The sequence below is a fragment of the Protopterus annectens genome, chromosome 7.part0, assembly GCF_019279795.1.
Source record: "Protopterus annectens isolate FY-2018-M chromosome 7.part0, PAN1.0, whole genome shotgun sequence".
NCBI lineage: Eukaryota > Metazoa > Chordata > Ceratodontiformes > Protopteridae > Protopterus > Protopterus annectens.
Window position 1 is genome coordinate 433,222,271 of NC_056739.1, and position 20,593 is coordinate 433,242,863.

Consider the following 20,593-nt stretch of genomic DNA (forward strand, 5'->3'; position numbering starts at 1 on the left):
CTGGATAGTTATAATGAGTACCAAAATAATTTGCTGCAAAAATAGACAGATGAATAGTTCAGGGGTTGAATAAGACAGAAAACCGACAGCGAGGGACGTCGTGGTCTGGGCCTAAGCAAGGAATGCAGTATGAATGGAAATCTTTATGAGGTATTTGCTTTCCACAGGTAAGACAATTGTTAACTTTTACTGACATTGGTTAAGAGCAAGAAAAAGGATCCCCAACGGAGTATTTAGCTTTTTTTGAAGACTTCGGTTCTGAAACTCGAAAACAAAAATTTCAGGAGTCTGCCGACCGGCACTTGTGAACAGCTTCTGCTTCGGGCACCATGCAACAAGAAAAACTGATGTAATGGTGTCGGCTGCATGTTTTATACCCCTGACAACCTGACGTCATGGAAGAGACAGCATCCGACGCAGGAATCCAAGACTCTGGTATTCAAGCCGACTGAGGGCTACCGGCAGGCAGATAACCCAAATGTAATAACTGCAACAGTGAAAAACGAAGAACATCAAAGTCCGAAGGTTCTGTTACTTCTTAGTGGGAGACATGGTGACTGGAACAGTGGAAATCTTAAAAGAAATAGTCTCTTGTATGGGAGCATTAAGAGGAGAAAGGAAAGTTGTGTAAAATCTTACCATAACCACAGATGTCCTTCTCTTCCATGTTGCAGTATTTTACTTGTGGGTTTACCCTTCTTCCTCTCCAGTTCGTCCGGCCAGGTTTCCAGAGATTCAGTTCCTCTTGGTGCATCGGACGTCTGACATAGTTGCAAGAATTTGGGCCATAAAAGTGATGTCTGCATGCACCAGCCCTTACAACATAGTAAAAGCCCCAGTCGGAGCCAGTCCTGTAAGGGCACAGCTTGTCCAGTATCGCTCAGGAGAGCAAGTGCAGTCATACAAGAGGGGAAGGTGGGAGGGAAGGAATAATGCAACATGGAAGAGGAGGACATCTAAGGTTATGGTAAGATTTACACAACCTTCCTACGTCCTATTCCAATGTTGCAGTATTCTACTTGTGGATGAGTGCCAAAGCTCACTGAGGGTAGGGAGGTGGCCTAGATGAAGTTTCCAGGAATCCGTGTAAGATAACTCTGGCAAACCCCGCCCTGGCTCTGGAGATACGGTCCAGTTTGTAGTGCTTGGTGAAAGTGTGTACTGAGGACCAAGTGGCTGCCTCAAGTATGGAGTTTGTGTCTAGCCCTTTAAAGAAGGCTCCAGAACAGGCCATTGCTCTGGTGGAGTGCGGCTTGACATTGCCCTGCAAGGTCTTCCCATGATGTAGGTAGCAGAAGGAAACTGCCTGGAAGATCCAGGCCAAAATAGTCTGCTTGCTCACAGCTTTCCCCAAGGCCCTGGGATGGAAGGAGACAAACAACTGGTCTGATTTCCTAAAGTGTTTAGTTTTACGTAAATAAAACCTAATATGTCTGTGGACGTCTAGGGAATGCAGCACACTCTCACTAACGCCCTGTAGGCTTGGGAAGAAGGTAGGCAGCTGGATGGCCTGGTTCAAGGATAGGTCATTCACTACTTTGGGAATGAATGACTGGTTTGTCCTGAAGGTCACCCTGTCCAGGTGGAAGATTAGGAAAGGTGGTGAAGCCATAAGAGCTTGCAATTCTGAAACCCTTTTGGCAGAAGTCAGAGCTATCAGCAACACCGTTTTCCATGTGCAAAATTATAAGGGGGCCTTGTCTGCAGGCTCAAAGGGGGCAAGAGTGAGTTTTTCTAGAACACAGTTAAGGGAGGAGGAGACTGTTTCCTGGGTAGTCCCAAGTGTAAAACACCTTTCAGGAAAAGTTTGGAGGGGAGTCTGGATGCAATGGGTGGATCCAGGGGAAGGCAGGCAGAGATCGCAGACAAGTGTGCCTTCAGAGATGAGTAAGATAACCCTGTCTGCATGAATTCATACAAGTATGACAGGATGAGAGGCATATCGCTTTCCAGCAGGTCCAACTGCCTTTTGTGACACCACTTAGGATTTCCTTGTGTTGGGTTTCCTGGTCTCCTGCAGGACAGTGAGCAGGTCCTCATTATACAGGTGTCTAAAGGGGGATCAGAATCCTATCAGCCACAGAATGAGGTGGATGGATTGCCACTGTCGGTGCTTCTGAGTCCCCTTGTGCTTTGTGAGCAGGTCCACTGAGGGGGGTAACTTGTGGTGATTGCCCTTGGCAAGATTTTGGGGGAGTACCCTTTGTATCACTGGGAAGGGGGGGAACGCATACAGGAATTTCCCCTTCCAGGTTATCGAGAAGGCATCTGGTGCTAATGCCCTGGGGTCTGGTGACCTGGTGCAGTAGTCAGGAAGTTGCCTGTTTATGGAGGAGGCAAACAGGTCTACTTGTGGAATACCCCACCTGTGGACCATATTCAAGAAAACTTCTCTTTGCAGCGTCCATTCGTAGTTGTTTGGAAGGCTTCTACTTAGGTAATCTACCTGGGAGTTGTGCAGGAATGGAATGGAGGCTGCCTAAAGGGTGATCCCCTGAAAGGTAGCCAGTTCCCACACCCGCACATCAAGTCTGCATAAAAGGTAGGACTTCGTCCCTCCCTGCTTGTTGAGACACCACAGGACTGTGGTGTTGTCAATGAATATCTTTAGAGGGCTCTGCTCTAGGTAGGTTTAGAAGGCCTGTAGAGCAAGGAGGATGGCTCTCATTTCTCTGATGTTTATGTGATCTTGTTTGTGTCTGTCTGTCCACAAACTTTCCTTTTTCCCCCAGAGTTACTACCCAGCCCAGATCTGAGGCATGTGTGTGCATGGTCTGGGAGGGAGACAGTGTTTGCAGGGGGGCCCCAGGTTCTGGGCTACCTGAGCCACCCACCACCTCAGTTCCTGATGTAAGCAGGGGAATCCTGACCTCTAAAGGGTGGGGGTGCTGAGTTCACACTGACCGGAGGTACCAGTGAAGTTTCCTCATGTGCATCCTTGGTAAGGGCAACATGGGAATGGTAGCTGCCATGGAACCTACAAGTCTCAGAAATTGTGTTACAGTCAATTCTGTAGATTGTAGGGCAGCAAGAAGGTGGTGTGAGAGGGATACCACCTTTTTTTGCTGGAAGGAAGGCCTTCATAAGGTTTGTCCTGATCCTACAACCCAGGAAGACAATTTCCTGCGTGGGGTTGAGGTGGGATTTTGGAAAGTTTCTCATGAATCCTAGAGACTGTAGGAGTACCATAAGGTCCTAAGAGTGACAGAGAAGAGTTTTCTTGTCTTCTGCCTGAATTAGGTCATCTAGGTAAGGGAATAACTGGATACCCTTTTCCCTGCAGTAGGCGATGACTGGAGCCAGGCATTTTGGGAATATCCTGGGGGCAGTAGAAAGCCCAAAGTGCAAGGCACAAAACTGAAAGTGAGATGAGCCTGCCAGAAATCTGAGGTATTTCCTGAAGGTGGGCTTTATAGGTACGTGAAGGTAAACATCCTTTATGTCCAGGGTTGCCAAGAAACCCTGAGGAAGGATGAGTGGAAAGAGTAGGTAGGGTGAGCATCCTGAAAGTAGGAACTTTTAGGTAGGGGTTGAGGTGCGAGAGGTCTAGAATCGGCCTCCATGGTCCTTCCTTTCTGGATACCAAAAAGATTCTGGAGTAGAACCCTTTTCTTGTTGATTGTTTAGGTATTGGTTCTATGGTGCCTTGTAGCAGCAGGGTTTGCAAAACCTGATGGAGGAGGGGTAGTTGACTAGGAGGAGGCTGTGGTATGCCCAGTCTTCATGGAGGGATGATCCAGGACATGAAGTAGCCGTTCTGTATGATGGACAGAACACCTTCTTAACACTGAGGCTGATGCAGCTGACCTGCCTGAGGCTTCAGCTGCATCATAACTACATCTTAAGGAGTGTCTATTCACTTGAGAGAGGAGGGCTATTAGGGAAGACAAGGAATTTTTGGCTGCACAATCAGGGATGTCATCTAAATCCTTAGTGGCTTTGTCCAGCACAGCTAAGAAGTATTTGGTCATATGAGTTTGGTAGTTGGTGGCTATGTGAGAGGGTAGCAGAGGTGTAGATTTTCTTTCCCAACCTCTCCATAACCTTGCTGTCCTCATCAGCAGGGAGGATAGTAGTGGTAGGAAGGAGCTTGGAGGCCCTATCCTTAGAGATGGAGATAGTGGAAGGATCAGCAGGAGGGCACTTAAAAAGAAATGTTTCCGTCTCAGGGACTTTATAGAGTCTGTCTGCTCTACGTGGGGCTGAAGGTTGGGAATCTGGGTTAATTGATTGCCACTTAAAGTGGTCTTTCATCCCAGAGGTTAGATCCTTTACAAGGAGTCAGGTTCAACAGAGCCCTCCTCAGGAGATCCATATCCCAGGGGGGATGTGATCTGGGGGGAGTATGAGAGAAAGTCCTCAGAGGAATCAGACAATTCCGCTTCTTCAGGCTGATCTACCCTCCTTTCAGGGATAAGAGGTCTGGGACTAAGGAGGGGAGGAGTAGTGGCAGAGGCTTCTACAGAAGACCTAATGGGCATAAAGGCATTAAACAAGCTCCGGCTGAAGGCCTGCCAATCATGCATGCTTTCAGAGGCCAGAGTAAGAGGTCTTGTTTTCTGTTTTTTCTTTTAAAGGCTTCGCTGGCATCTGGCTAGAAATAGGACTAGGGTCAGGCATCGAGATGGCGAAGGCGGAGTCCGACGGGCCCAGAGTGAACGCTGGTTCCCCCCAGCGTCTAAGGAAGGCACCGGTATAATAAACATTCTAAGATAGCCTAGAAGACTGTTTGGAGGGAGTGCAGAAGGGGAGTGTGGAAAACCAGCTCTGATTTAATATCACCTAGTGGAAAGTAGGAAATGGGGGGAAATGTTTCAGAAAGTTTGAAAATCTAAGAAACAAAGAAAACTGGGAAGAAATAAAGGACTACATTAAATACAGAAAATCTAAAGAAGTGTTCCTCTCCACTAACTCAAATTGAAAAAGTTCTTGGAGTAAGAAGCTCTGTCTTAAAAAGCTAAAGGCATCAAAGGAGACCTGGGACAGGACAATAAGAGCTGCACTATGGGAGTGAATGGAGCTCTGGCTTTGTAGAATTTTTTTTATGATGCAGGAAGTGGACTGCCTGTGGCAAACTGTCCCAAACTCAGCTGCAGTGTCCAGACTGGATCATGGACGATACAGAAATACATTTATCTGTATACAGCATTTACTCCTGAAGGTCCGCCTCCATCCTGCTCGACTTGTCAGCCACAATGTTCTTCTTAAAAGAGATGCAAGATATCCTGATGGTCATACCGGATGCCTGAGATGAGTATTATACCTTCATGTTTAACCTACAACAGAAACCTGAATGATTACTAACCCCCCCCCCCCCATGCTTGTTAATGCATTTTATTACTTTGGTGTCCTATAAGAACACAGAGGACCCGCAGTATCCTTGGACACCAAATCTGTTTGAACACTTTTATAGTTAAAATTACTGCCATCACCTCTTTGAACCAGATGTAACATTTCCTTTGAATTTTTTTGTCCTATGTCCCTTAGATCTAATTTTCCAGACCAGGACTCTCAGGGTACATCTAAGGAGTTTGTGATGACTGTGTGGTTGGCCAGGTCTTACATGAACAGGACCCCCCCCCCCTTGTGAGGACCACTACTGTATCCATCACCAAAGCTTTTTCTTCATATAGAGCAGAAGGGGAAATATACATAGCAGGTAATAGGAACTGTGCAAGCCCTGTGGTGCTTAAATACAAATGGAGATTCTTCAGTCAAGTGGGACTGAGCAGACCATGCATCCCAGTGTATGGAGCACCTCCCTTGCAGTAATCTGCTTCAGCTGTGCTATGGAGATAAAGCATGAGGTCACAAAATGCACCTTCTTTGAGAAAATAGATGCTGTCTGCTTTGTACTGCCTAGAAGAGCTCTCAGAAAGATGACACACCTGGAGGGTATTTAGCTGTGATTTTGCATGTTGAGAGAGTTCTACCCTTTGGAAACTTGCAAGTGTAAACTGCAGGTGTCAACACCTCTTCTACAACTAGAGCCTGAATCAAACATTCAAGTTGGGATAAATGTGGATGCCCTTGGTTCTGCAGTAGGTACTTCATAAATACCTTTACTACATTAAATAAACTAAAGGACATGGAAGAAAATCTGCTCCACACCAGACCCAATACCCCTGCTTTCAATATGCAGTATGGCCTGCTAGATACAGGTATGAAGTAGTAGGCATTTTTCAGGTCTGGGGTAACCATGAAGACTTGACAGAAGAGACATAATGACCATCAAAATTAGCATTCTGAATTTTGACACTTAGAAACGTGAGTAGTCTTGATAAAGTTCAAACCAGTCTCTATGGGCTATCTTATCATTGTACTAGAAACAGTACTGAGTAAACTCCATGACTCTCTCCTTTTCTTTAAAGCTCTCTTACTCTCTCCAGACCCCTGTTTCAGAAGGTCTTAGTCATATGGACTTGATCAGATGCCTTCTTTTTCTCAGAGTACTTTGGGAATACCTGAGAAACTGGATCTATGAATGGGAAGTAGTATCCTCGCCCCCAAGATTCTTAGGACCCAAGTCTTGAGTAATTTTCTCCCACTCCTTTACTAAATGTTCAATATGGACCCTATTTGTTTGGGCAGGCATGGGTAGTGTGGGTAAGTTTTGGAAGGGTTTTATTTTTGGGGGGGGAAGGGGAGCTGTTCAGTCATACTTGCTCTATTGTGGGATCCTGGACCCGAGCGGCCATTAGCTTCTCCTTTCGGTCAACTTACAATTTTAACTGACCTTTCACATCCAGGTTTGTCTCTTAACTAAACCCACTGCTTACACCCTGCAACATGCATGCATTGCATCAAATCCACATTTCATGATCTACTTGCTAACCTGAGAGGTGAGACTGCATACGCCTAGTACTTTTCTCTTATGGCCTTGTCTCTTCTCAGCCCTGTCCTTTTGCAACTAACATATGAATTTGGCATCTTACACCTACGCCCTGAAAGACCAGTGTTGCCCAAGTGTAGGCTTTCTTCCCAAAGCAGTTAATTTGCCCCTGCCATTCGGATGGGGAGTCTTGGCTGGAGTGGCAGTAGACATCTTGCTGGAATACATGGACATCACAGCTGGATCAACTGGATTCTTGTACAGATTCTTACTAGAATCCACCATCCTGCAGAAACATTTGGGCTTCTTAGGGTAGAGGGTTTGCAGTCTGATGCAAAGATGTACTGGTAAATGCGCCCTACAAGGCTTCAATCATTGGAAGGACAGCTAACAGTTTTGACTCTGGCAGTCCCAGAAATTCCCTACATCTCTTCTGGGTATCAAGAAATCCTTATGACTACAATTGAACTCCATCATCTTACTGGGTGCCTTCAAAATCAGAAATACTCTGGTGAAGAGGCAGAGAATAGTATAAAGTCAGGGTTTGACTTCTATAAAACAGGGGAGGAGATTATGTCCACACAGGCCAGTTCACCAGCCTTCAAAGACAAAGGTGTCCAATTCCTCAAGGGCAAGGAGAGAGTTTTCCCTACGTTTTCAGGGTAGGAACACCGGACGCTGCCAGCAGCTTTGAAGATGGCTGTAGGAGCAGGAGAAAAAGTATTAACTCCTGAGCCAGCTTTGTCAGGTTTTGTGAAGAAAGGGGGGGAGAGTGCAAGGACAGGAAGAGGCCAAGCCAGCTGAGGCAGGCAGATGTCTGCTCTGATACCTTAAGCTGTTTTTTGGGAGTGATGGCTACCTCAGATCTCCAGTCCTGTGTGGTTGGCTAAAACTTCTACTGTAGTGCCACAAATGATCTTGCATACCACAACCAAGGGAATGTTACCCTCAGCTATTATGATAAACACACTGGGACAAGATATCCACGGAAACTCTTCTGCAGTGAAACTGCTGCAGGGTTTCAGCCAAAGAAGTGCCACCATCTAAGTGTGGCAGCACCCTGAGATGCAGTGCTAGAGGCCCTGGTCAACACAGGCACACAGCAGGGAACTGCAAATGGTCCACACCAGACCCAGTACCCTTGAGGCTAAGATGGCCACTGGACTCAAAGGATATGCTGCTAGTCTCCACAGATGATTTTTTCCTAGGGCATCCTTTGAGGACTTTTGTCAGTGCTATGTTGGAGCTGGAAAAGGATGCAGCTTCTTCAGATTCCTGAAGAAATTTGGGGCACCACTTAGCCTTCTGGTTAAGCCTAGTACAATGGAAGCAGAAGCAACATCATGCTCTGTTCTCAAATAGGACTCAGACAATGAAAAAGTTTGTGTGGGACTTGTTTTCGAGAGCAATACAGTTGGTGCTGGAAACTGATATCAATGGTCTTGACACCCAAATTCTCCTTAGCTACAAGCAAGGACTAAAATTATCTTAACTCTGGACACTAAGGTGAACTGACTGTGCTTGCATTGGCATATGAAATAATCTTTGCTTGCAGCAAGGAAGAAATAAAGGTGTGGAGATACTACTACAGATGTGTCGAAGTCAACATGGGAGAGCAACTGTCCAGCATGTAGGGGCAGCAAGAGTGAAAACCTCGAAGCTAGAAAGGGCATTGAGCCTTCAGCACCAGAAACACCAAGTGTTAACTACTGTGGCAGTGAATAAAACAAACATCTCAAGTCCTAAATAAAATGGCTCATTAGCAAAAAAAAAAAATCACAAATTTTAATCAAGGAGCAGAGTTTGTATGATTAAACTAGCAAAACAGACATGTTCTGCTTTCAGTGGTATCATCTGAATGAGAGAAAAAGGCAGCAAGGTATGACAGGTTTATCTGACACATTAACAATAAGATTTCTTGCATGCAGTTTTTGATACAGGAATAAAGGAGTTTTCATTAAAAGAGAGAGGCATCTTGGGGATTCTCTTCCTTAACCCACACTACATCCGAGTTGGTTTGTGTCACTAAAGTGTATAGGGCTGCGGGATTGGAGGGCTTGGCCCTCTGCAAAAAAAATAAATAAATAAAAAAGTATTAATTTGCATTTTTTTTATCATAATGGTCTGTGATCCTGTACTTCTAATTTTTATAGCACTTAAGTGTTAACTGTTTTGTGATACCACATCTATCAGGAAGCTCATACAATAAGGTCAGAGTTGATGTGCAGAAATATCGGACTTTCAAACTGTGTTGTGAAAAATTCTAACTTGATGGCTGAGAGATTTAGCAAACAGTTCTACTTCTGGAAGGCCCAAAGCCATACCATTTCCTGAAATACATAAGGATCCAGTTTCCTTTCATGTTTCAATGTGGTTTTCATGTTTAAAGCGTTGATTCTACAAATATGGTACACGAACTGCTAAGAGATGCACACTAACCTATGACAGCCTCTCCCAAACAAATGCTTTATACAGAGATTGTAAACAATCTCTGCAGTAATGAGAGGATCTGGTTTCTCCAAATTTATATGTACTGCATTCCTGCAGTACTGTCCATCTTTGTTAAAAATATCCTGGCTTAGAATGGTCCTTAAAGGTAGTCGGGGGACCCTAAGGCCAGTCTCCCACTGTGTTCAGTGTGACCTTTCCTTTAGAGACCAGCTGCCCTGCACTAACAGGTTGCTGAAGTAGGTTTCCCCAAGAATAATTCAATATTAATTTCCTACAAATATTACCTTGGCTAAACCAGTCCCCAGCAAATTGCCTAATAACTCAAATGGATCTTCAAACAGACCGCAAAGACTTGAGATTCTAGAGTCTTCCTGATATGAAGTACTATACACAAGACTAGGAAAATGCTTACACTCTTCTAAGCTCTCAAAAAATGTCTTACTATGGTGGCTTGCTAATGTGAGAACTCGACTGTTGGCTTTCTTCCAAGCATAAATAAGACAACTTGCTTCTATGGATATTGGGGATGAGTACGGAGAAAAAAAAAAAAGGAGGCAGCAGTCATTCTGAATGTCACTGGTTATATTTTCTTTTCTTGTTGAACCTAGGTTTTCAATAGGCGGCTTTTCCTTTACAACACTTTTGTTGGCAAAGTTCACGAAAATTAGTTCCTTTTACAAACGGCTTATCTGTAGTAACGGCTTAACTGTAACTTAACTCTACTTGTACTGAGGAATTAGATAAACTTAATTTCGCTCTCATTTTAACTTTCCTTTCCAATCAAACATGACAATTGGCTAAACAAGAACTTGAGTCTCACTGCAGCATGAATTCTGACACTTCCCAAATGAAATATTCAAAGACTATGCAAAAAAACACAGCCACAAATGACTTCAGTATGCAACAGATCTAACAAAAGCATCTATATTTATCAAAACATTTTTTTTTTGCAGTTTGTAAGCCTTGAGCCATTAACAATATGCTTACTGTGCTCATGGTACAGAGTTTGGATGCATTCCACCTTCATTTGAATACTGGGCAACTCTGAACATGTCACTTAACCAGACCCCTGTTCCCAGGTTAGCCCTGAAAAGGTGCAGTAACTGTGGTGAAAGAAGAAGAAACTCCTCCAAAAAGTGAAGAGCAGATCTGCACAAAACCTGACACTGCAACGTCTACTTATTAAAGATAATGAACTAGAAAACACTAGTGTTTTGACTGTCAACCTGGTGATCACATGTAAGGAAGCCAATTCTAACATTCACTGTAAAACATTTCTTAGCCATGCCAGTCGTTCAATGCCTAGCTAACACAACCACTCTTGAGCAACAGCATCACATGCACATTTCAGTCACTGAACCCCAAATGCACCAAAATGACTTTTCTACTCCATCTGCACTACTACTAGAAGAAACTGCAAAGTCTCCAGACTCTGCACACAAATAAGCCTGGATATGAGACAGAACCTTTTAAAAAAATTAAAGACTGAACAGAATTTTACACTTCAGTTTCTAACTGAGATGCACTTTTGAGTTTTACCACTTTATCCTTTTTCACTTGGTCTAACTCCCTGCTACCATCTCTAAGATATGTAACTGCATCTGACTTCCTTTTAATTTTCCTCAATAACATATAGTGTATGCATTTAAAATGTTTAACTTCACTGCTGTATGCTCATATAAAAAGTTCTACATGTTCTGCTTGAACTTCTCCTTAGGATTCTGTGTTCCAGAGCGTTGCTCAGTGGGTTTCACTCACATAAGAAATGTAATTTAGAAAAAAAAAAGAATTAACTAGATCACTTAAATTAAAATCATTTTGTAAAGTGTATTTTTGTGTACTGTTTAACATACAGCAGCTTCAGTGTGGAACCTCAACTTACCAACTAGATTCCTCGGCACCTGTACAGAATCTTCAGAGAATTCCAAATAGCCTCTTGCCTGTTTTACAGCTTCTGGTGACTACAAAAAGGGAAAAAATTAAGGGCAGTGCCACAAATTTTAAGACAAAAAACACATGAAGTGCAAAGCAGTAAGTATAGTTAGAGGCATGGGTAAACAGCCACATGCACAGTAACGAAACCTACCACTATTTCAACTACCGTGTGATCCAGAGCAAAACTACACTGCGTGCACAACTTAGAGTGAGAACTGTGTGCTGACTCACTGGACACATCAGTGAAACTACAAAGTGCCAGAATTTCAGCAAACTGCAGTTATCAGTTTTTAATTATTAAAATTGGATTAACCAGAGCTAAAGGACCAATAAAGACTGACAGAGTAAATATATTTACCCTTTATTTCCAGATTTAGCACTGTGCGAAAGCTCTACGTTTAGTCATGCAGATGAAAACAAGCTGCAAGTCTCTCATTTTACAGTAGTACTACCATCAAAAAGCTGTACTGTCAAATGGTCTTACTAGCATGCGCTCTCACATGTAGTAGTCTTTTTTTGCTCCATACTACCATTAACTTTCAGTCTGATGCCTTAAAAATCATCTTAGACACTTTTACAGGTGATCCTCAAATCAGTTATTTATACTACTACACTAAGCAATACACCTCAACTGTATTCAAAGCTTGAAGGTTCTGCACCTTATCCATGTGGCCTAATAGATTAGATGTCAGACTTTGGATTACAAGATCGAAGATTCAATTCCTACCACTGTTCACCTCATGAAGCCACAGCATTTCTGGCAGACAGTAGAGGATTAAAACTACAAGCCATTAAGCTACTTCCTGTAGTCTAAAGTTATATTCCCTCATTGGGCGGCACAGTAGTACAGAGGTTAACACTGTCACCTCACAGCAAGAGGTTCGCCTGTCCGTTTCTCGGCTGGGCAGCCTTCTTTGCAGAGTCGGCATGTCCTCCCTGCATTCACGTGGGTTTCCTTTGGGTACTCCGGTTTCCTCCCATATTCAAAGATATGCGTCTGTCTGGAGCGTTTCTCCCTGGACCTCCACCAAAAATAAGCTCTGTCCTAGTCGGACTTTTCCAGTTAACAAATGTTAAATAAATAAAAAATAAATAAACTTCCATTTACCTATCTTGCAACCATAAGCAAACCACCAAACCAATCAGTGTTCCGGGGAAGTTAGGAAAATTGGGCTAGACTCTGCAGGGGTCTTCTGGACAGTATATCTAAAAATTATAACTGTATGAAACTTTTCAGTCCATGCTCTTCAATGTGAAATAATGGCATTCTTAGTGCCAGAGCAGAAAGGCATTTAACTCGCACTAAATTAAATTCCTGTAGGTCCTTCAAAAGCTTAAGTAAAAAAAAAAAAAAAATATATATATATATATATATATATATATATATATATATATATATATCCCCCCAGACTTCTTGCATTGTAGTTGTGTGTCCCCCTACGTTTTCCGCTTAACTTATGATCTACTGCTTCTGTACATATTTTTTACATCCACGTTTATGCTGCATCTCTGAGATCATAAAAAATTCCCACAAATGTATCCATATTTGACATACCACATATTTAGCTCAAGCATCTTTATTCTTGCATGCAACATCAGGATCAAGGTTTATATTCTAACACCATAGTTTACTGCCAAGGTCGAGGACCATTAGGTCTTCAGTAAGATAAGCAAAACTGTTCCGATAGATTTCTAGAGTTTACAAAATTTAGGAAAGAACGAGTCTGGGAAAAGTAAGATCTGTGATGAGAGCTTCTGCTTCCAGGTTAGGGTGCTATGATTTAAGGATGTGAGGATGCCAGTCATGAAAGGACAGGTGTTCTTTAAGAACCACCATCATGTCTGCTTGCTACAGGTGCTATTCTCTCCTTTTGCACTAAGGGTAGAATATTTTCATCACAGCTAGGGATGATTTCCTTCCACTTGGCCTTATTACTTCTCTCATGCTTAAAGCTCATTGCTTGGGGAAGCACATGTTTACCACTGGCACACCCCATCTATTTGTGAAATCTAAGAACATGTCCCTGTCTAACATCTTTCATGTGGATCTGCATAGCTATCCTGCAGAAGTGGCAGAAGTGCGTTTCCCCTTGCTTATGTACCAAATAACCAAGAGGTCATCTGTTATGGCATGCACAGTCTCAAGCTTCCAGACAGACATGAAGTTCTGAATGACTGCCATCTCTTTTATGCTAATGTGCAATGTTCCCTCCCTGGAAGACCAGGCCCTGCACTCTCGGGTCCAAGACTGGTGCACCCCATGCCATATCAGAGTAGTCTGGTCATGGTCTGGTTGTGGGGAGTCTGAAGGGCATGCCCTTGTTTCTTTGGACTTCTATTCACTGTTCAGCTTTCTCTATACTTAGTGCAGGACTGGAATGGTATTCTCCATGGAGTGAGACTGCTAGTTCCAAGTATTTAAGTACCAATAAAATCCCCTTATGTGCTGCCTGGCAAGTGGCACCATAAGAATGGTGTTGCTATGTAGTGCAGAATTCCTAGGAGCTCTCTGCCTATCACCAATAATCGTTCAAGCATGTTCTGAAAGAGGGCAGAAAGACTCCACATCACAATGTCCAAAGAGTAGTTTTCTAGCTCCTGCCAGCTGATATGGGCCTCTACAAAGCCAGACAGCAGTTATTTTACTACATTTTGTATACGTTTCAGACTGGTTTTAGCTAATTTGGCTGTGTAAATCATTTTGGTGAAAACCGCTAAATGAACTATCTGTTCAGCATGTGTGTGTACTTTTAAGTTCAAATGTTCATATTAGGCCAGCACCAGAGCCTTTACAAGCCCAGCTGTGTAACCCAACTCAATTCTGTCCCAGAGTTTCCTGGATGCCTATATGGCACAGTATGTTAGTAAGGAGGTAGCCAAGGGTTATGTGTGTGTGGTGTATGTTAGCTGGGAATAATTTACTTACTGTCGACTTCTGTTCATCACAGAATGGGGGGGGGGGGGCAGAGGTGAATTTGTGATTTCCCACTCAGTGATCAAGGTTTCTTTTGAACAGGGTCAGGGATGAACTCTGCTTCCCATAGATGGGGCAGATTCCATAGTGCAGAAATAATTTGAGACATCTGTTCCTCCATCAGGTTTTATTTATTTTGCACACAAGTTCAGGTCCATGAATCTAGCGTTTCTGGTGGTGTTAGTCTCGCGGATATGCAAGAGATCCATCGGCGCTGGATCCAAGGGCACCTTATATGCTAGACGACCGGAGACGTACCTCCCTGGACTACATGAAAAGAGACATAGAGGAGCTCTCTGATTATGTAGCCCAGGCCGGTATGACCCTGACCAGCATCTTACCCTCACCAAGAATGATGCCACAGTACAAAGACAAAATGATCAGTTTTAACAATTGGCTTAATTACTGGTGTCATTCTAAGGGGATCCAGTGTCTGTCTGCTTGGGATGACATGCTTGACAAGCCACGCTGCTTCGCAAGGGATGGTTTGCACCTGTCACCCCTGGGCTTCCGGATATTGGCCAAGGCTCTTGGCACCATAGTGCCTTTTTTAGGCAAGGCTCAAATGACAAACCTACCTCCCTAGAAAACACAAGTGGAAAAAAACTAAGGGTAATGCTGCTCAATGCCAGAAGTCTAAACCTCAAGATGCACGCCTCAAGCCCTCCTCAGTATGGAGAACATCGATGTCTGTGCAGTGACTGAAACCTGGTTCAAGGCTCCTGAGAGCACCCCAGCACTATCAGGTTTTACCTCATATCATGCTTTTCGGCCCCAAAACTTGGACAGAACCACAAAAGGAGGGGGAGTATCCATTTTCATCAAAGATACCCACACCTCCAGGTTAGTGGCAACGCACGAAGCATTGGAGACTATCCAGGTGCAACTAACCATAGGCAAAACTGCCTTGCAGTTTATAGCGTGCTACAGACCACCCTCTCAAACTCAGGAACCCCACACAGCCTTCCTGAAGACACTGGAGAGTATGAATGTCTCTCCAAATACCATCATTTTGGGAGACTTCAACTACCCAAACATAGACTGGGAACATTACTCAAGCCCCAACACCCTAGCCCAAAGGTTCTTAGAATTCATAAACTCAAATGCAATGGAACAACTAGTCACCATTCCCACAAGAGGAGACAATATACTAGACCTGATCATCACAAACATGGGGACAAAATGCTCCTCACCGGAAGTACATCCCTCTTTGGTAAGATCAGACCATAAATTAATCTCACTGGAAATCCACATCCTGCCCCCACCCCCTGCACAAAAGACCACAGTGAAGAACTTCTCAAAAGCAAACTTCACACTTCTTAAGACTGAAGTGGTATCTTTCATGGCCCCTGGGCCAGTGGAAACCACAACCCACACTGCTGAATCCTTTGCAAATGCCTTCTATGGGCACCTTCAAGAATGCATGGATCATGCAATCCCAAATAAAACCAAGACCCATTCCCCAAGAGGCGGGCGCCCGGTCGGGGGGCCCCCAGCCAAAAACAAACTTTACAACAGAAGGAGGAAGCTACACGACAGAGCAAAATCCCTAAAAGGGAAGGCATCTCTGATCAGTACTAGCAAAAAACTACGATCACTCATAAAATCATCCAATGCCAACTTTGAGAGAAAAATCGCAAATGACACAAAAGACAATCACAAGGCCTTCTTTAGCTATGTTAGAAACCTGGGTGGAAACTCCCAGATATGCTCAGAGTTAGTCCAAAATGACACAAAATACACTGAACCCACTGACATTGCCAACATTCTGGCAGACAGGTTCAGTGCAAATTTCTCCTCCCCCCCAAAAGGAGAAACAACTATCCCAGCAGAGTGTAGCCTCCCAAACATCTCAGATGCCCAGGTGAGAGCCGCCCTCTCTAAAGCTAAAAACACAGCATCAATGGGACAGGATGGTGTCCCGGGCTGTGTGCTACGTGAACTCCAAGAGGAACTAAACCCACACATAAGGCTGCTGTTTAATCTTAGCCTTACCACAGGATACGTACCCAAAGAGTGGCGTACGGCAACAGTGGTCCCACTTCACAAAGGCGGTGCTTCTATGGACCCTGGAAATTACCGCCCCATAAGCTTGACGAGCCTGGTCTGCAAAGCTATGGAGAGGATCATTATGGAACTCATAAACAAAGACATTGGGGACCTACAGACATTGGATCCTACCCAATTTGGCTTTGTCAAGGGCAGATCCTGCCTTTTGAACTTGGTCGACTTTTTGAAACAGTCACTAAGGCCATTGATGAGGGCAAGGCAGTTCACACAGCCTACCTTGACCTTGCAAAGCCTTTGACACAATACCCCACTCGGGCATCATAGACAAACTCACCAGCTTAAATGTAAACCCATATGTCACAAGATGGGTTGCAAACTGGCTCAAGGACAGAACCCACAGGGTCAGAGTTGCTGGAGCTATGTCAGACTCTAAGCCAGTCACAAGCGGTGTCCCACAGGGCTCAGTCCTGGGACCCCTCTTGTTCGGAATTTATTTTTCCGAGGTACAGGCAAACATAGGAGGATTGTGGCTGACAAAGTTCGCAGATGACTGCAAACTGGGCGCCATACTTGATACTCCAGCGGACACAAACATCCTTCAGAGAGGCCTCATAGAAACGGATAATTGGTGCCAGAGCCATGGCCTTAAGCTGAACGCCAGAAAATGTAGTCATACCCTTTGGGAAAAACAAGGTACCGACAAATTACCACATAGGCGGTAATCCATTAAGTACGGAAGAGGTAATCAGGGACCTAGGGACCCAGGTTGACAGTAACCTCTCATTTGACACTCACATTGCCAAAGTGGTTAGGAAGACCTTCTATATTGCCCACCTTATCATGAAGGGTTTCACATCTAGATCAAGAGAGGTCATTGTGCCCCTGTACTCTTCTCTTATCAGGCCAATGATTGAGTACAATGCCCCATTTGGGATGTATCTCACCCGACACCTGCAGCAGTTGGAAAGACCCCAAAAGTTCCTCACCAAGAGGATAAAGGGTCTTAAACATATGTCATATGCTGCCCGACTGAAAAAACTCAAGCTCTATTCAGTCGCATACCGCCTACTCAGAGGTGATCTGTGCCTGACGTACAAGGCCATGTCCAATTCTGAATTAATGGACATGCTCCACCTCAGAAAATCCAAATCCATCAGAGCCACGAGAACAAGTGACTTAAACCTCAACACAGAAATAAATAGAACGTGCTGGAGGAACAGATTCATAACCCGGAGGCTCCCTACACTCTGGAACAGAATCCCAGTCCATGTTAGGCAGAGCCCCTCACTGACTCTATTCAAGAGAAATCTCGACGAGTGGATGGGAGATCGTAGGTTTACCCCGGGGGTCATCTCTGTGTCACTACTAGACAGAGGCATAGTAAACTAAACCCTAAAAGGGCGTAGTATTCTCATCCTAAGGGGTGGTGTAAGCCACATACACTCTGGCTAGGCTTATAAATGCCCTAGGGCAGATAGCCTAGTACGAACCTATGAACCTATAGACATGGACCACCTCTCAGTAACCTGTAGGAGACTGAGAAGACAGGACCTTAAGGTGATCTGTACAGGACAGGGAGTTCATTCCCCAGATTCTCATGGTGAGGAACATTTAAGAGCATTGCAACTACTGTTGAGGGGAGAGGCAGAGATAGCAGCAAGGTTGACCCCAAATGTTGAAGATCATGCTCGCTACTAATTGGTTGAGGGACTACTCATGTGAAATCAGGTGCGATCTGCTGAATCTGCCTGCCAGATCATTGGTTTTCCCTGGGATAAAAGTTCAATTAGAAGACAGTCTGAAGATATCACTCACTCACACTCATGGCCTCACTGCACAATGGGTAAGAACAGGTTCCGCCTTGCTTGTTGATGTTCCAGACAACAGACATGTCGGTGTGTACTGCAACAGTCCCCAAGGGGTGAATGTCCTGAAAGGCTTGCAATGTTTGTAAGACTGCTTTCATCTCTAGAACACTGATATGCAACTTGGTCTTGGACGGGCACTGCTTGCCTTGGATCATCTTCCCATTGTAATGCCGCCCCCACCCGAACTGGGAAGTGCCTGTGGTCATGGCTATAGAAGGGTTGTTCAAAAATGGTCTGCCTAGAATAACTGACTGTATCCATCAATTGATGTGACGTCTGCAAATGGGAGTCAATCTGATGCGAAGGGACAAGTGGCGAGAAAGAATGGACCACTGTGTGGCTAATGTCCACTATAGAACCCGCATGAAAAAATCTGGCTAGGGCTGAGACAGACTGGACCACTGTGTTGCTACGTGAACACGCATGAAAAATCTGGCTAGGGAAACAGAACAGCTGCAGACATGGACCTTAGGGTCTGCAGGATCAAATGGATCCATGGGGGACTGTCAAACTAATAATTGCTGTGCCTGATCCCACAGAATCCTGTGTATCTACGAATTCTAGGTTCTGAACCAAAGTAAGGTTGGACTTGCTCATATTTATGGTGATGCCCAGGGATTGTGACAACTGGATTAAGTAGTTCCTGGCTTGGATTAGTGGATGCCTCGTGGGAGTGGTAAGGAGCCAATCATCTAAATATGAAAACACTTAGAATCCCTTGAGCCTCAAGTGAGCTGCTACCAGTGCCATGCATTTGGTGAACACCTGGGGGGCTACGATGAGCCCAAAGGGCAGTGTTTTGAATTGGTAGTGATTGGCTCCCAGACAGAAGCGCAGATACCTCCTGGACGGCCTGTCTATTTTGATGCAATAAGTATGTGTCCTTGAGATCTACTGAGCACATCCAGTCATTCTTGTGCACTAGTGGCAGAATGGACTGAACCGTAACCATTCGAAACCTCGACTTATATACATTTTCATTCAACTTGCTCAAATCCAAAATGGGTCTTGGGTCCCTTTGTCTTTTTTGGCACCAAAAAGAAGTGGGAGTAGGTTACGAATCCTCTCTGTACAGCTGGGACCTCCTGGATGACTCTTTTTGGAACAGTTGTTGAATTTCCTGTGCTATCTGTTCCTATTGCCTGGGTGGCATGTTGGGAAGGCTTTTGAAGGTTGGAGGTAGCAGGGAAAAGGGAATGTAGTAACCTCTGGATATTATGCTTAGCACCCAATGGTTTTGATTCAACTGGGTCCAGGCTTCGGGGTACAAAGCTAGTCGGCCCCAGACTGCCTCCAGAGACTGACAGTTGGGGAGAAAGTACAGTTGTGTACACTTGCCATAATTGTAGATGTTCGAGTGTATTCACTGTTGCAGTCATCACACTTGGGTTATCCTGCCAGGGGTAGCCTTCAGTCGGCCCGAATACCAGAAGCTTAGTATTTCTGCATCAGTTTCTGCCGCTTCAAGACTGATGTCAGGTAGTCAGGGGTATAAAACCAGGCAGCAGACACAATTACATCAGTTTTTCTTGCCCCAAATGTCAGGAGCCCCCAAATAGGGAGATAAGTTACGGTGGTAAAACACCACCAGTAAAAAGTAAATACCAATATCCCTGTAAGGAGTGAGTAAGAGAAAGAGAGAGAGAGACAAGGGAGCTGGAGGGTGGGAAACCAGGACTGCAACAGTGAATACGCATCAACATCTACATTTATGGTAAGTATACACAAAGTACAGTTTTGTACATACCATAAATGTAGATGTTCAAGTGTTCACACTGCTGCAGTCATCACACTTGGGTTATCTGTCGTCAGGCGGTCCCGCAGTCGGCCCGAGTTCCAAAGTCTTGGTCTGGCATCGGTTGCTGTCGCTTCTTCCCTGACGTCAGTGCGAAAGGGGTATAAAAGAGGCAGCCAACGCCATTTTCTTCAGTTTTTCTTGCCCCAGATATCAGGTGCCCTCAAATAGGAAGGCAATACATAATCCTAAGTAAATTACAGAAGTAGAAAACAATAGCTACAGCTGTAAGCAAATACACCATATAGAAATACATCTTAGAGATTGTATAAACAGGGAGCTATAGATAAAACCCAGGTAAGAAGAGGGGAAGGTGGGAGGGTAACCTGGACTGTAGCAGTGTGAACACTCTAACATCTACATTTATGGTATGTACAAAACTGTACTATGTTCATCGTGTTACACTGCTGCAGTCATCACACTTGGGTTGAATCCCAAAGCTAAGGCTGGGCGGTTGGTACTAAACAGGGTTTGGAGAAGCTAGTAGGCCCTGCAAAACTGCAGTGGCAAAGCCAGCTCTGGTTTTTGAGTATAGAGGTAAGTGGTAGTGCTTGGTGAAGGTGAGCACTGAACTCCAAGTTGCAGCTTCCAAAATATCCTTGGTTGGTACCCCTCTGAGGAAGGCTGCCGATTGTTGCTGTAGCCCTGGTGGAATGAGGCCTAATGTTACCAGGTACAGGTTTCCCATGGTGTGTGTAGCAGAAACGGATGCAATGCCCTATCCATTT

General features: G+C 44.5%; 1 protein-coding gene across 1 annotated transcript in view; it reads right to left on the minus strand.

The window, feature by feature from the left end:
• FXR2 (FMR1 autosomal homolog 2) overlaps positions 1-20,593 on the minus strand; it is a 1,381,282-nt gene that overhangs the window by 766,082 nt on the left and 594,607 nt on the right. The window contains exon 9 of the mRNA XM_044076212.1: positions 11,166-11,244. Within this exon, the coding sequence (XP_043932147.1) occupies positions 11,166-11,244 (79 nt within the window). The remainder of the gene's footprint in view (positions 1-11,165; positions 11,245-20,593) is intronic.